The 16147-nt window shown below is 37.7% G+C and overlaps 2 protein-coding genes across 17 annotated transcripts in view; both read right to left on the reverse strand.

The window, feature by feature from the left end:
* The window catches only part of LpR1 (Lipophorin receptor 1), a 686741-nt gene that overhangs the window by 295431 nt on the left and 375163 nt on the right, over window positions 1-16147 (reverse strand). The window lies entirely within an intron of this gene.
* Mbs (Myosin binding subunit) overlaps window positions 1-16147 on the reverse strand; it is a 79591-nt gene that overhangs the window by 41500 nt on the left and 21944 nt on the right. For all 11 annotated transcript variants that reach the window (XM_028301171.1, XM_028301168.1, XM_028301174.1 and 8 more), the window contains exons 2-5: window positions 10926-11056; window positions 7176-7294; window positions 5951-6099; window positions 1630-1785 (exon numbers count right to left, since the gene is read on the reverse strand). In XM_028301171.1, coding sequence (XP_028156972.1) covers window positions 1630-1785; window positions 5951-6099; window positions 7176-7294; window positions 10926-11056 — 555 coding nt within the window. The remainder of the gene's footprint in view (window positions 1-1629; window positions 1786-5950; window positions 6100-7175; window positions 7295-10925; window positions 11057-16147) is intronic.

The raw sequence follows: 16147 nt of genomic DNA on the forward strand, positions 1-16147 counted from the left end.
CAAATCAGTATGAGGCATAGAGCAGGCCTTCTTCTCCAAATGTTGCCATATTTTGTAATCCAACGGATTAGAGTCTGGACTGGATGAGGGCCAGACTTCGTGCCGGCTGAGGTCAATTTTACGCCCTACGAGCGGGTTTTGCGCGCTTTTCGCTCTATGAGCTGGCTCAGAATCCTGCTGGAACTCCCAGTGTCTGTTATTGAGCATGATAAGTGAAAAAGGTTCCATAAGCTTTGTGAGAACTGAATTTTGATACAGAATGGCATTCATTTTTATGCCTTTCATGCAAAAAATACCTCAAAAAAGCCCAAATTTAAGACATGTTATCAAACCTTCAGTGACGATAAAAGCTGGTCTAGCTGGACAGCCGAAATTAAGCTGGTGTTTCTTCATTGATGTACACATCCCACTTACCATTTTGTTTTTTGTAACTTTCCTCCATGGTAAAAAAAAAACATTCTAAAAAATTTTTTCAAGGTACTTTTTTCCCGCGTACCGATTAAACAAAACGTTGGATTTCTTCAATCTCAGGTCTTTTAAACGCGCATCCAAGTGATTTTTGATTATTATTCAAAAAGTTTAAAGCCTTGAGTCTTCATAAATACCAATTTCACCCTGGTTGTGCTTAAACCTACCTCCAGGGCAGGCAAAGTCTGCTAACGCATGGGATTTTTATGAGTTCGCACCTTCGCAGCTTTTAACGCTGCCGGAGTCCTAACCGTGCAAGGACAATTACTTTTGTTTTGTGTCTTCTACACTTAAAACTTCATTATATCGTTTGATGAAACGATAAACGTAAAACTGATATTTAATTCAATTTTTTCAGCACATCGAAAATCTGCTTTGGCGCGTAACCGCACCAATGCAGCGTGACAACTGCTGTTCGGTCTTCTTTATGCGTCCACTACATATTTAAAAACAAATAAAATTCAAAACAGTGCACATTTTTAATTTCGTTAAATATTCTCAATTCTAATTTAATAAATATTTTTGAGACCTTCATTCAAAATTCAAAAGTTATAATCATGTGACAGAACTTATGACCAGACTAGGTATGTATGTGCAAAAGTTTAAATAAATGAATATAATCAGCGTCAAATAGTTCGTGACACCCAAAGTGGCCAAAAAGCTGACAACACCAACCTTATACGACATGTTGCGAAATTTTTTGCTACTTAGGGTGTCACTAACTATTTGACGCCGACTTGTACATATTATTATTCCCTCTAGTCTCAGTAGTAAGGTTGTTTTGTCCGGTCCCGGACTACTGATACTAATAAAGTCTCATTAGTACGGTTATGACGTCTAACCGAACTAATGAGACTTTATCTGTAGTTTTGTTAGTGGTAGAAGAAACCATAGAAATAAGATTTTTCGCTAGGAGAAACAGCTTTTACTTTAGTTACAAATTCTTTTTTTACTATTAAAAGAACAAATTTCGTTTCCTAATACTTTTTGTGTTATTTTTGTTTTTAACATCCTTAACCGAACTACTGATGCTAATAAAGTCTCATTAGTTCGGTTGGACATCATAACCGTACTTTTGAGACTTTATTAGTATTAGTAGTCCGGGACCGGACAAAACAACCGTACTACTGAGACTAGAGGTTATTCTGTGCTTCAACTCACCGAGTAGTTATTGACATGCGGATCGGCGCCACTTTTCAGAAGCAGCGCGGCCGCCTCCTTCTGTCCCCACAACGCGGCCGCGTGCAATGGCGTCCAGCCTTCGTAATCAACGCAGTCAGGCTCGGCGTTGCATTCTTCCAGGAGAGTTTTTGCTACCTAAAATAAGAAACATATCCCTTATTCCTTTTGAGCTTAATAAGGGTGAGGCCCCATTAGTCCGTTGCGCTGCGTTGCGTCATAAAAAATAAAAAATGAAAAACACGGTACTCCAGCTCGCATAATAGTTTTTTGACAGTATTTGAGCTAAAGTCTTGAAAATTGGAGAGCCTACTTAAGTGCATTGATCGCCATCGCTGCACGCCGGCTGATCGCGTGTGATCGCGTTGGTTTGACCGAACCTTTATTGGATTCGACTGTAATTTTTGAGGTATAATACATTATCGTAGCATAAACATTTACGAAGATACAGAAGTGTCAGCTGGAGACGCGTGTCCTCAGCTTACACACAAAAAACAACTCATATTTTGTAATTCTAGTGGCTCTAAATTAATGGCTGAGACGTTTGATGACTCTAATTAGGCTTTTACTTATGGCATACTTAGAATTGCTCTAGAGCCTTTGAGATATCTGGAGACCTGCAGGTCTGACTACCACAGTCCTATAAAAAATCTTCACGGATAAACAAAATAAAATTGTTGAGAAGGGTTCTTTATAAGTCAACTAGTACTTTTGACATTAGTGCCACTGTGTTAGAAAACTGAATCCTCATTCAACAGAATAATACAGATGGTAGAAGTTGGCAGATCTGACGTGTAGTATAATAAATATCTGTCATTGTTACGTCAATGCCCCGAGATTCAGACAGTTTTTTTTTGACAATCTCACACAGCGCCATCATCTAGCCCCAAAGTAAGTTACATACTTTTTTTTTACAAAATACATACATATTATACATATGTAGTAACACCCAGACCCGTCACATATATTAAAATTCATCATTTCAACTGAACCACTACACCAAACGGCCGACCGGAGTTTAAAGCGAGGTTTACTAGCAATGAGGGTTTTCGCTTATGAAAGATCCGCTAGATGGCGGGACGTGGATGTGGGGTCTGACTGCTGCGTGATTGGTGGATTTTGACATATCTGTCAATGTCATGTCAAAAATAACCAATCATGCAGCATTTGGACCTTGCGTCTACGTATTGCCATCTGACGGATTTTTCATACGCGAAAACCCTCATTAATATTGCAGAAGTTGATTACCGCAAACTGTTTACCACGGTGGCAAGCCAACTTCTGCATGATTTACAGTGGTGACAGATAGTGGAAGTCAACTTCTGCAAGTTTTATTGGTGTAAACCTAGCTTTACAGGACCACCCCGACTTTTGTCGTAAAACGCGATTTATCAATCAGGCAGGAGTCCCCTATCCGTCTTGCCAATATAAGTGTAGTCTAAACTATCAATTTGCCTATCCCTTTCAGACCTGAAAATTTTTTTCCACAAAATTTATGTTTTTTCGGATTTTATGTAACATTTGGTCCATAAGGAAGACAAGAAAAATAATATAAAAATTTTCCGACTTTCCAATTTTTCAGAAAATTACCCGCACTATCGTGCGTGTTAGGACTAAGTGCACTATACGCACGCTCGTGCATAATTAATAAATTAGAGGAAATCCTTAAGAAAAGACTCACTTTTTTGGATATTATTGTTAAAAAATAATAATAATCAGCTTTTACTTGAATAAAACCATTCCAACTCATGACCATTGAAGTGTTATGAGCTCCTGGTGAAACAATTGGAGATTGTCATAACAAATGTGTTGTATATCCATTTTAAGAGACCCAAGTCATCAAACACGAATTATTCTGACTCTCCTCTTTTCATCTTATGGTCAGACATGAAATTTACCGTTTTTCGTTGAATAATACCATTCATGATAATGGTGCTAGTTCCATAATATAAAGGCAATTACTGTCAAATTTCTAAAAACATGACGGACGCTGGTGAAATAAGTGTCGATGTATATAAATCTGTGTGGAGAAACCGCTTATGTATACATAATTACTAGTGCACCAATACCCTGCACTTGCTCAGCAAAAGCTGTACTTGCATCCAAATAAATACTGAAATCAAGCATCAGTCTTCCAGCTGTTAAAAGCCAAACAGAGCAAGGTTCATTTCTTACAACCTGCATCTGTCAGTAACATATACTCATTATATAACAGTTACTCATCTATTTAGTAACTATTAGACACTCTATCCATTTTCTGACAAGCTTGCAAGACTTTGAAGGCTGTACTGTCCACAAAAGGTATGTCCTCTAGAGAAGTAGGATGATCATAGGGAACAAAATTCAATACGCTTTGCAAAGTTGCGAATCCTAACGTCTTCAGAATGTCACCTATGACTACTTATCGTATATTTAGTCACCAGAACAGATACAATTGGGGAAAGAAAAAAATCCATGTATGAAAGCATACCACACATTTCATCAACGGAGGTATTAACGGCTCGCCCAGTTTTTCTCAAGTAGTAGTTATTGAAGCATTTGGCTCCTAGTCTATAAAATTATGGCCAAGGAAGTTTCCAAAGTACTTCATTGGAGTCTGTACAGTCGAATATATTGATTATCTATCAATATCTTTCATTTATTTTACAGATATGCCCTTTGCCTCCATATCCTAGCCCTTTTCTCTCTTCAATTGGCGTAATACATGGTAAAGTTATTTTTACGGAGGTTTGAGCACTACTGGTACTCCCTGATGGCTCTGCAGGCTCAGATCTAGCCAAATCAATGGATTGCTGGCATAAAATAACTTCATTTCATACTACTTCCTTCTTTTGTTCTAAATGGTGCAGAAGGTACCTTTCGTATGGATTTTTTTTTATGTCTGAGTCATTTTCATCACCTAATAAGCATAAGATAATGTTTTCTGATAATTAAACTGCTGCATTAAAGAGTTAAATTAAAAAATGACTATTATTTTAATTAAATATCCAAAAAAACAATACGCACGAGCGTGCCGTTTTATCCCTTTAAAAATGAATTTAAACCGAACTGCTACGATAGTGCGTATTACATTTAAGTTAGTTTTAAGTAAGCAATACTATAAATTATTTTAATGGTTTTTCATTTATTCATTAGAATACAATGTTTACTTTATAATTAATAACATATTAACAAAAATACTAGCAAAATACTATTTTTTTGTTTACGTACCTCTCCGGGAGTTCGCGCCGAAAAATTCTGACAACTTTCACAATCGCTATCCGGCGACCAACTGCCCGCAAGAGGGTCCTATATTTTTTATTAAAAGTATCATAATACGCACGATCGCCGCGTACCGATTTCGTTCCGAGAAACAAAATTTTGCCAAGCAAATTTTTATTTTAAGTCAATGCGCACGCTTATTTAAGCCGGGTCTGAAAGGGCTATAGTGAATTGAACAGTCTTGGTTCTGCAGTAGAGATTGCAAACTGGTTATATTCGTCATCGCGCGGGCCGCGGTAACCGCAGCCTCTACGGTTTGCGCCCGCACGCTCTGCGATCAATGAGGGCTATCCTTTTTTTACTTAACAGTTGGCACCCCTGGCGATTGACAAGACCTTACTCTACAGTGGCGCCATCTTGATGAGTGCAAATACGATAGTCCTCCTACCACTTTAGCGCTCACAAGTTGGCGCCACTGTCTTCGCTACTAGCAAGTGATAGGACCTTACTCTACAGTGGCGCTAACTGGTGAGCGCTAAAACGATAGCCCTCATTGGCGGGCGACCGTCTTGTCGGCGGCTGCGTAACCGCGCAAATAAACGATCCTGTGAGTTTTGAAATAAAACCGCAATTCCACCACCGCGGCGGGCTCGGGCTTAACCTAAGAGGGTACCGGGCCCAGTTTGCAATCTCTATTCTGCAGTGAATACTAAAGGCTTGGTCAGACCAAACGCAGGGCAGTAGCAGCGCAGTTTGAATGCGGGCCGGCGCTAGTTGTAATACAAGAAACTCTTTGAACGCGGGCCCGCGCTCCAACCGCGACAAACGAGGCGGCGCGAGTGCGGGACAGAAGCGGCGCGAGCGCGGTCCCGCGCTGTTGTATTACTATGGCGGCCATATTAGCATGACACACCGGACGCAGGGTAGTAGCAGCGCGTTGAAAGCGGTTTTCGAATATTTAAATTTTTGACAACCGCCCGCGTTGCAACTGCTTTGAAACTGCGCTGCTTTCAGTGTGCCTCAGCCGCGCCGCAACTGACCCGCACTGCTTCTGACCCGCGTTTGGTCTGTGGAAGCCTTAAATGTCCTGCTGATGGCTTACATCAATGTATCCCTTAGCAGCGGCAACGTGGAGCGGCGTGCCGCCAGTCTTGGGGTCCCGCACCTCGACGTAGCCGTTCGCGGCCCAGTTCTTGGCGTCACTCATCAGTGTGTCCACTTCGGCGTTGCGGGACTTCTCGCAGTCGACCCCTTGAAACAAAGGGCAATTAATAAAAAACAGTTCGGTGTAAGGCCGCTTTTACACGCTCAGAAACTTTACCGTGTCTGCCGCAGACAAGACAATAATTTCGTCAGACTTAGCTACGAAAATTTGTCACACACTGCACGTCTGTCGCGAATCGAATCTAGCGCAGACAAGAATTATTTCTTGGTTAGCGTCGAAGCAACGTACGACGTACAAGGTTCGTGTGAAGAAACGACACGAATACTTGCATAGACCCGGCGACTTTTCTTAGTGTGTACAAGCGGCCTAAAGATTCAGAAGATGTACATCATTAGACTTACATTAAAACACCACACAATGCGGATTGCGAACCTTGCGTTTAATATGTCATGTCCAGATTTATGTTGATTTCAAAGTAGCATTCTGGTTACAAATTCTGTTTTACGCTTCGTTATAAATAAACTTTAAAACATTGTATTGTAAGGCGCATATGGCATATAGTTTCTTCCTTAGTACAATCAATGGCACTCTTGTGTAACGCATCAGATTGCATGTAGTTATGTACTTCTGATGATATCATAAATATATTCACAAGGTAACATCCAATGCCCGTTTTGAGAAAAAGAGAGGAATCATGATGTCATAATTTTAACCTTTCTGGTTCAACGCAGTTTATAATATAAAAGAGCTCTCTCGAAATTTAACTTTCCAATATAATATTAAAAAATTTACTGAAGCATAACTGAAAATTATCGATTTCCATAGGTCGATTAACAGAGATGTGCTATCATAATAATAAACCTAGCTTTTAAAACTTTTCTTGTCAATCGCCTTCTGAAGTAATCCACGGCTTCGTTCAAATAGAAGAAATTCGAAGTTAAGAATCGACTTCTCTGCAGTCGATGACAGTTGACAGACACAGCTTTAAGCAGTGGTGTATCGCCATAGACTTTGAATCATGAAATAAAATCGCCCCTATCACAACCACATAAGATCTCACCTTTCTAGTAAATCGCATTCTGGAGCATCTTCTCCCGCCGTTTACCGCGCATAAGTCTGCGCCGCTCTCAAATGAACCTTATCACAACTGCATAGAGCTCACCTTTCTCGTCGATCGCCTTCTGGAGCATCTCCTCCATGGCGTCGCTCTCGGCGATGTCGACCGGCAGCTCGCCGTCATAGTTCACCGCGCCTACATCTGCGCCGTTCTCCAGTAAGTACCTGAAATTCAAAGTAAATTGCTTTTTAATCAAATGGCAATAGGATACTTATTACATTTTAGGGAATTCCTAATCCTGGTCGCATAATGATATACTAGTAGATCAGACCATTTGGTCGGATCTGCTCTAACGGCGTAGTTGCATACAGTTGAACCATTTAACTAATATACGAAATACCTAGTCTACTTGTGTGTAATTTGTATCAAGAAATAACGGTGAAAGAAATTAAAACCATTATTGATGTACGCAGGCATGAACGTCTACGTTGATACTAATGATTTATATTCAAATTCCTCCATCTATAGGTTTATTTCCATTCACAAACACGCTCAATAAAAGACTCTTCCTGTAATAGGTGCAATTTTACTTAATAACTGATGTGTTACTGTACTACTAACGTTCATGCAGACACTATATTCATGCAAAAATAATTTGAAAGCAAATAAAAACATACAGTATGTAGTAAAGTTAAATCACAAAATCTCGAGTTTTAATGGGAAAGATTTATGTAAGTATATTTCTTTGACTTAAAGTTATTTGTATACGTGAACAGACCCTTTATAAGCTTTCTTCAAAGCATGATTGCATATAATACTCTCATCAAATGAAAAAGTGCAGGCTACTCTTCATAAGAATATCCAACTAATTTATATTCATCTCTCCTAACTCATCAGCACCTGAGGGTATAAAATTGGTATTTTTGGGCTAGCTAATAAGCTAGCGACTGAGATATTTCAATAAAAGATTATTGTCCTCAAATTGAATTACTTCTACTAAAGGAGCAACATTAAAATCAATATACTTTTGGTACGACATAGCGATGATATGTACGGAAAGGTTTTTATAAGTTGTAATTTGGGGAATCAGATTAATTTTAAAGGGTCTCTCGTTAATGTGCCAGTCAAAGGGAATGGTTGAACCGATCTGAAGTGTGAATTGTGCGTGACCGGTCAAGTGCTCGGTTCAGTGTAACAGGATGCCGTCCCTTCGAGGGCCCTTAGCCTCGAAACGTCCTTCAAACTTTGATTCGAACCCAAGCGTAGATTCAAGTGATTCCTGTGGATGGTGTAAGTGTAACGCTTAAAATTCAAACGATCACAGGTTCTACTAATCTAAGTTGAAAGAGCGTCGGATTTCGGGCGCCAATTATATTAATTTCATACATTAAAGTTCACACTACTTATTGCAGGATAAGGATTTGACTTAATCCAGTTATGTGGGAATACATACATAAGTTCACGTTAAAACGAGTAAATAAATATACTTCGCCAGTTTTGTAATAAAATGAGGTGTGCTTGCTTCTAAGTTTATGTTCCACGTACACCTTTCTGGGAAATCATTTAGTTCATCCCAGTCACTGTTTCACTTCGATTTATCAATAAATGCACAACTGCAGATAACTCTACGTTAAAACATTACCTAGCCTATAATCTAAGTTATAAACTCTAATGATTTCTCCTAAAGCCAGTCTGACCCTAGACGGTGCGTTCAGACAGAAGGAATATATTATGTATTCGAGAAGGAAATGTCAAGTAGATTGAACTGTTGGAGCAAACCGAATCAATTTTATTGCGCACGAGTCCGCTGGACATTTCAATAGAGACAATGATGTGCATTATCATATGACTGCGAGCAAAGTAGATCGAATGTATCGAAAGCAATGAAATACATGTGCACTCCGCTTAATTTAATAAAAATCTTGACATACCAATTATCAAAACATTCGCATAGCGTTCATTGCACAAGTAATCAAAGAAATCTGACAATCGTCATATAGATTCTGGTGTTCCAACAAATTACGTCAAGTATAAGATACTGAGAATACATTGATAAAGAGATATCTATTAACAATGCACTTCTGAAAGAAGAATAGATACGATTTTATCTTAAATACATAGTGAGAGTCAGTATGTAATTGAAATCGTTACATTTATTTGATTTGATTAGTCAGCATAATAAGAATAGCCCGAAAATGTATATCTTTGTTAAACATACTCATAAAAAATACATTCGTCATTCTTTACTTCACATTAGTCGATATTATGTTAAAATTATCTAGAGCGCATGCGAAATGGTTTCAAAACGGACAGATTTATGTGTGACATAGGCTGATTTGAACCAGCTAACTTTGACCGTAACTATGACGTTATCCGGTGTTTTTTGATTTTCATTTGACGTTTGTTAAAATTAAAGTAAGATGGTGCAACCCAGTCTTAGTGTCACTAAGGTTTCTAAATCAAGCCAGTAGGTACTTTTTATGTGCGTTCGTCTAAAGATTTCAATTATTTACTTGTAAAGCCTGATCCGAGTCCGAATCCGAATTTGGGTCAAGTATTTATTTATTTATTTCATTAGGACAACCAACAAGACAGACACAAATTCAAGCAAAGGGGTTTACATACATAATTTTGTCTTAGGACTGGTGCTATCTTAATTAAATAGCTTTATCAAAGATCGAAGCAAAACAGTCCGACAAAATCACCACAATTCAGTTAAATCCATTTATCACGTGATCGCGGTTGTAAAGTCCACAGTATATCAAAGGGACGGATTCGCGTGTAAAAGCTAACTTAGTATGACAGGAACTCCCTGCGGCTTCTGGGTCAGACTGACTCAGAGCGTGTTTACAATAATACTGACTGTCACGCTTATGTGGGACATATCGTGTAATATTACTCATAATGTAATAGGAAATAATCGTACAAATTACATACATCGAAGAATCAGTACTTGTATAACGTCATTGATGAAACACAAGCAGTAAACAACGCTTATTTTTTCATCCAAATAATCCACATAACGAAAATTAAATGATATGAACGTACGTGTTGTTTACGTTATTAAATGAGAAGAGCATCAATGAATAGTCTATGACTCTTATGAAGTAACTGAATATGGGCATGAATAACTAAACATAATAATGCAATAGTCAATGAACTCATACTATCGGTTACAAAACTGATATCATGTCTTATATCGAGAAAACAGTGAGTTATACAAAACTGTGCGTTCGCGTTTTTCCGCTTAGCATAAGTGCGAGTGAATGAGGGGTGAAAAGCTGGCAAAATTCACGAGAACAATACATATAGGAAATTTGATGAAACCTCATACAAACATCATACAAAAACAGCTGATTTACAAAAAAAAAACAATGCATTATTTACCACTGTCCTTTATACTTCATTGTTCAACGGACTTTATTTCTTTAAGTTATTGATTTATTTGTTATTATTCTATAATAACAATTTTTATTTCATTTATTAACCACGGCACAGTCCCCGCCTATTCGTTTGCGCTTGGTTGCGTGATGCTCATATGTTTTTTGATTTAGTCTCAGTAGCATCACCTTTACTTTAACCGTAAATATAACTTTAATTGGTGTTTTTGTATGGAATTTTACAGACTTGGAGTGTTAGTTAAAGTATGATAGTGCAACCCAAGGTTATAGTCCACGCACAGACCACAGATTTTTTTATCGGCCAATAGTTTGCTCGGTTTCTAATTTATAAATACGAGCAATCTGCTGACTCTGATGACTTAAATCGGGGTTGTTACCCGACTAAAGTGTCGGCCGATAAAAGTCTGTGGTCTGCAGGAACAGAAGTCTTCAATATTAATCAAAGCTTGCTCACCTCGCTATGCTAAGGAAGCCGCAAGACGCTGTGGCATGCAGAGGAGTCCAGCCCTCGTTGTCGCCGCGGTTCACGTCGGCCCCGTGGGTCACCAGGAACTCCACCATGTCCAGGTTGTCGTCGATGCATGCCTGGAAACCACACGTCCTAAGGTTGAGGGCATGGCAATGTTCATACAAGATACAACATGGCGTCAAAAGAAATGGGCACTTGTAACCAAATCATTCAGAGATAAGTATTTCTTTCTTTTCTATTTTTTGTGATGGCAGAGTTTTACAGGACATTACGATATATCCATAAAGACTTATAATTTTAGAGAATAGAAGAAAGTTATCGAGATTATAAAATATACTCCTACCAATGATATGAGGATTGATTATACTAAAAACATACTTCATATCATGCAAAAATTAACTTATTAGCGACACAAACTAACATGGGGAATATGGGGATGTGAAGTATTAGATGCTGGTGACTAATATTGACACAGTAGCGATGAAAGTGAATCACTGTGACAACTGACAAGTATTGTAAAATAATATATTTGTTATTAAAATGCATGATTCTCACATGACCTTACTACAAACAATAACGACACAGACTAGTAGGTACAAACAAACATTAACTGCAACTACTTGACTAACTTCTAAGGAAGCAAATGTATTGCACAGCTTAAATTTTAGTAAGTTTGCTTCTAGAGTCTTTTGCTAAGTTTTTTATAATCAAGATTTTCGAAATTTAAAATTACAGTTTTATAGAAACAAATGTTCAAAGTACCTATCTTGTGAAATTTTTATAATGTACAACCAGCGCATTTCAAAGTCAATTGATAAGCTTTTCTCAGAAAAAACACCATTTTAACTAACGGACCGAAAACAAAGCATGTTTTCTGATCACGGTGATCATCGTGCGTAACTCATATTAATTAGTAAACATAATTACACCGTACACAACTCTTTGTCTGTTTATGTTACGCTTCTTTTTACAGAAAATAATTTGAATATTATATGATTTTCAAAATTTTAAGCTAAATTACAACATTGCAAATAAATGGCATCTATATCAATGCAACACGCGACAGAAATGAGAATTACATAGCTACTGAGTTTGTTTCAAACACATTCATTGAAAGTAAACATTCGCAATGCAGAGTGAAATATTTTTTGCATCAGCATTATGAAGTTTTCACGTCGAAGCTCGCGGCGCTGTAGGAAATGCAATTTGAAAAGGGTTTAAACAATTCGCACCCAGATGAACAGTTGCATGGATCATTTGCAAGGAAAATGGAAAATACAAATCGCAGTAGCAGCATTGAAGGTTTAATGAGGCACGGAGTCATTATTCATTTCTCCTAGAAGCTAGGTTTGCGAAATTGCGACCCGAGAGGTTTTACGCAACAATGTATTTAATCGACAGCGAAACTATCTCTGAATTCGAACAATCGAATCGTAGCATTAATCTTCAAGCTTGTGTTGTCATAAAAATAATGCGACAATAACTTTTTAATATCTCGATTAAAGAAATGGGCCTCGAACCCAATTCAAGTTATTTTAGGAAGGCAACTGTCGTCTGCCGTTCATAGGCGTCAATCACACTTGACGACGCGATGTCGCGACGGATTAGATTGAATTAAACGAAACACATTAAGTTAATTATGTAATATTTATTTAAAGCTAAGATATACGCCAGCAGTTTTATGTTTCCAAAGAGAGTTACATTAACTGCGGGACCTTTTTTACGGAAGAGAATCCTTATTTCTGTTTCTTACATTTTTCAAATGACAGCAATACTAGGTAGTCATTTTACGAGTATTATGGCTTTGCAAATAACAGGTTTTCAATTAAAGTTATTACTAAACATGACTTAATAATGTACGCACAGCATATTTTCAATAAGGACTTTGGGCTGGATCTAACGGAAACTAGTAATAAATTCTATTTTATTGAAGAACCAATTACAAATGTTATTTTATTTTACTTTACGAATGTATTGGTTCGGAGATTAATTATAAAAAAGATCAGTGTACTCGACACTCGGATTTTTTCTATTGCAGGGCACTGGCCTCGCCTTAGATATATCACCAGTATTTGCCAAATATCAGCTCGAAGCCGGGGCGTTCATTGACGGCAATGAAGATTGATACAAATACATCAAGATTTTGGAATCGGACCAAATATCTATTTCCAATATACTATTACTTGCTACACACAAATATTCCTTCTGAATGCAAACAAAATTGAAAACACAAACCACTTCGCATAAAATTAATCGCTAAGCATCTGAGTTATGTACTGATTTGTGCATAAAATAAATCTTAAGCCAGACCTTAATCAGGATTTATTAGACTCTTAATTAAATTATGTAGAATGGTTAGTTAGGTACTTACTTGTTGTTATTCATTAAAGAACCTAAATCGCTTGATTAAGGCTATTTCACATAGATTAGACATATCGTAATGGCCTGACCTCTCCTGTGACAAGATTTACAAGCCTTCTGCTTCCAAATAAGCTACATATAAAGACATTTTCGGAGATGGATTATCAATTAATACTAATTAATAGCTAACACATGAAGTAAATGTATTATTGATAAGTCCATCAATAAACGTCAGATCAAGGAACGATTATTGCGGTTGGCACGAAAAACTTATATCGAATTAATTAAATAGGTATGTTGCGTGCAGAATTAAGTCAGCTTAAAAAAGGATCAGTTAGTTCATCGTCATCATTAGATAGCTTTCTCTTCATAAGACTTGTTCCTTTACGATACAGTTATAATTAAACGAAATATTATCACTGTAACACATAAGTCTTCAACTTGCAACTGTTAACGTTTTAGCGAAAACTGTAATTCTGGATAAATGGTAGTAACGGTCCGATGCAGCTACTTGCTTTTTGAAATTGTTTTTATACTTAACTTATTAGTTCAGACGATTGTGTCTATCACCTGAGTTAATGGTCTTTATGTCTGAGGAGATAAGGATCAAATGATTCGGCCGAAGCCCGTATCTAAGTGCATTGTGCAGCAGTTCGGAACACACGCGATGGGCGCAGATGATGCAACTTGTCCTTGAATTGAAAGTCGGCACAGGCTTCAAGAGTTGTTGACGTAAGTGAGATTAAAAATACTAGTGGTGGTAATTAGTAACCCATATTGTCCCTAATTCTTTGTAAAACAGCTTACTGCTGTCAAAGTAATGCCACACAAATTCAATGCGGTAAAAGGATATACTAAGAATATAAACCCGGAAAAGTTACCATAGTTTCTATCTAATTAGTCTTTTTAATGAACTTGAGAGAAATGTTATTTTAGTTTCCGTGACCAGCCGAATATTTCAAGGTTCAAAAACATGGTTGTACGTATACAAGTTGATGGACAGCTTCGACGATAAATATGGAGCGGATGATCTGCCACCGATTTCTGTTCAGCATATTCCATACCATCTGCACAGTCGGATCAATATGTGAAAAATCAACTGAATTTCTAGATTAATATGTAATATCTCAATTCTGTCAGTTCTACCGTACCTTCTTGAGTTATTCGTCCAAATCAAAGTACCTGTAAAGATAGTGATAATGTGTGTGGAAATAAATAAATGAAAAAAAAAATCGTCCAATGTCTAGTAGACGAAAAGGACCGCCTGGACCTTGCAGAAGTAAAGATCTTCGTGTGCCTTTTAGTGGAGTGTTGATTTTTATTGAATATCTCAATTTCTGTTAGTTTTCGGATTATTTTTGCGTTGCTGATATGTTCAAATCGTCCAATGTCTTTAAGAAAAGGTGAGCCCCAACCTCGCAGAAGTAAAGACCTTCGTGTGCCTTAGTGCAGTGTGCACCCGCACAGAACGCACGCAGGGTCACTGCCACGAGCGGCGGCGCATGTCGGCTGTTGCGGTAAAGGTGATATAACTGCCTTCAGGAACCTTACTTTAATGCTCATAAGCTCCTTACGTATTATGGATGTATTATAGGATCCTAGGTGACTAAGTGATTAAAGGCAAGAGTAGCGCGACCATCGTGAATAATGTCGATTGAAGAAAGAGAAGAGTGGTGGAGACCGTCTTGGGAGTCATAAAAGGGTTTTGATTGCCCGTTACGAATGTTCGCTTATGAACCGAATGTGGATAGTGCTTATACGGCCACCCCGTCTTCTGCAGTCGGATGTCCATAAGAGGATCATCTAAAATTTCGCGATAAAACTAAGATCATTTGGAAATGACAGATCAAAATATCAGACAGAGACAAATAGAAAAGGTAGATTCAGTTTCCGTGGCGAAAATCACACTATCGTAAAACCACAAACAACATAACAGCAGTATGATTCTTGGGATATTCAAACAGAAAAGCTAGAAACTTAAAGCTATAGAATTTGTGAAACCGCTTATAAGATCTTGCTTTAGTAATGACGTATAATATGCCGTAGACGGTACTAAATTAATAATAAGTACTATTGGTGATGCCGTAAATATTCGATATCAAAACCAAGTATCGCATATAAATTAATGTATTCGGAGTACACGCCAAGGGAATAACTGCTTTGCATTGTAATTAGACTCGTAAATTTTAATCAACAGTTCCTACGAGGCGGAACAAGTGAAATGAACAATACGGATAGATAACGAATTAAGTACACAGTATGGTGAGACGTCAAGTGGCTTTCATGTTATTGGATAACCATTAATAAAGAGTTTGATCACATAATTCGCAAGTAGCAAATAATACAAACAGAAGGACCACCAACGATGAAAACTTTAATAGAAATTTATCCGAATGACGTATTCTTAGCACAGTCTTCGTATTAATTAAGCCGCCTAAGAAATGGGCTTCACTTTGGTTTTTGTCTTTTATGGTTTTGGATTCGATTCCCAATTCCCAATACAAATTATGAAATCACTTTTTGTAAATGGGGAATGGAAGACTTGAGTCCTGATTGCCTTTAAAGAAAGGTGACCTTTCTTTAGACATCTTATGCCGTCAGTTCGAAATACGCCTCAGTTCGTTTTAATTTTCTCCACGGTATCCTTGCTAATCCGTTTCTTCAGGACAAATGTACCCATGGATCGATTGTATGTAATACACAGCTATTGGTTCTGCATGACAAGTCGTCGTCTGCTTACAGTAGCCATGTAGCTATTAGCATTGTTGTCAGACTACTGAATGCTTTAAATATTGGTTTTTATCTCGAGTACTTGACTGACTGGCGTGAACGGGCAACGCCAAGTG

Source organism: Ostrinia furnacalis, unplaced genomic scaffold, assembly GCF_004193835.3.
Source record: "Ostrinia furnacalis isolate ACB-3 unplaced genomic scaffold, ASM419383v2 OfSCF0876, whole genome shotgun sequence".
Classification (NCBI taxonomy): Eukaryota; Metazoa; Arthropoda; class Insecta; order Lepidoptera; family Crambidae; genus Ostrinia; species Ostrinia furnacalis.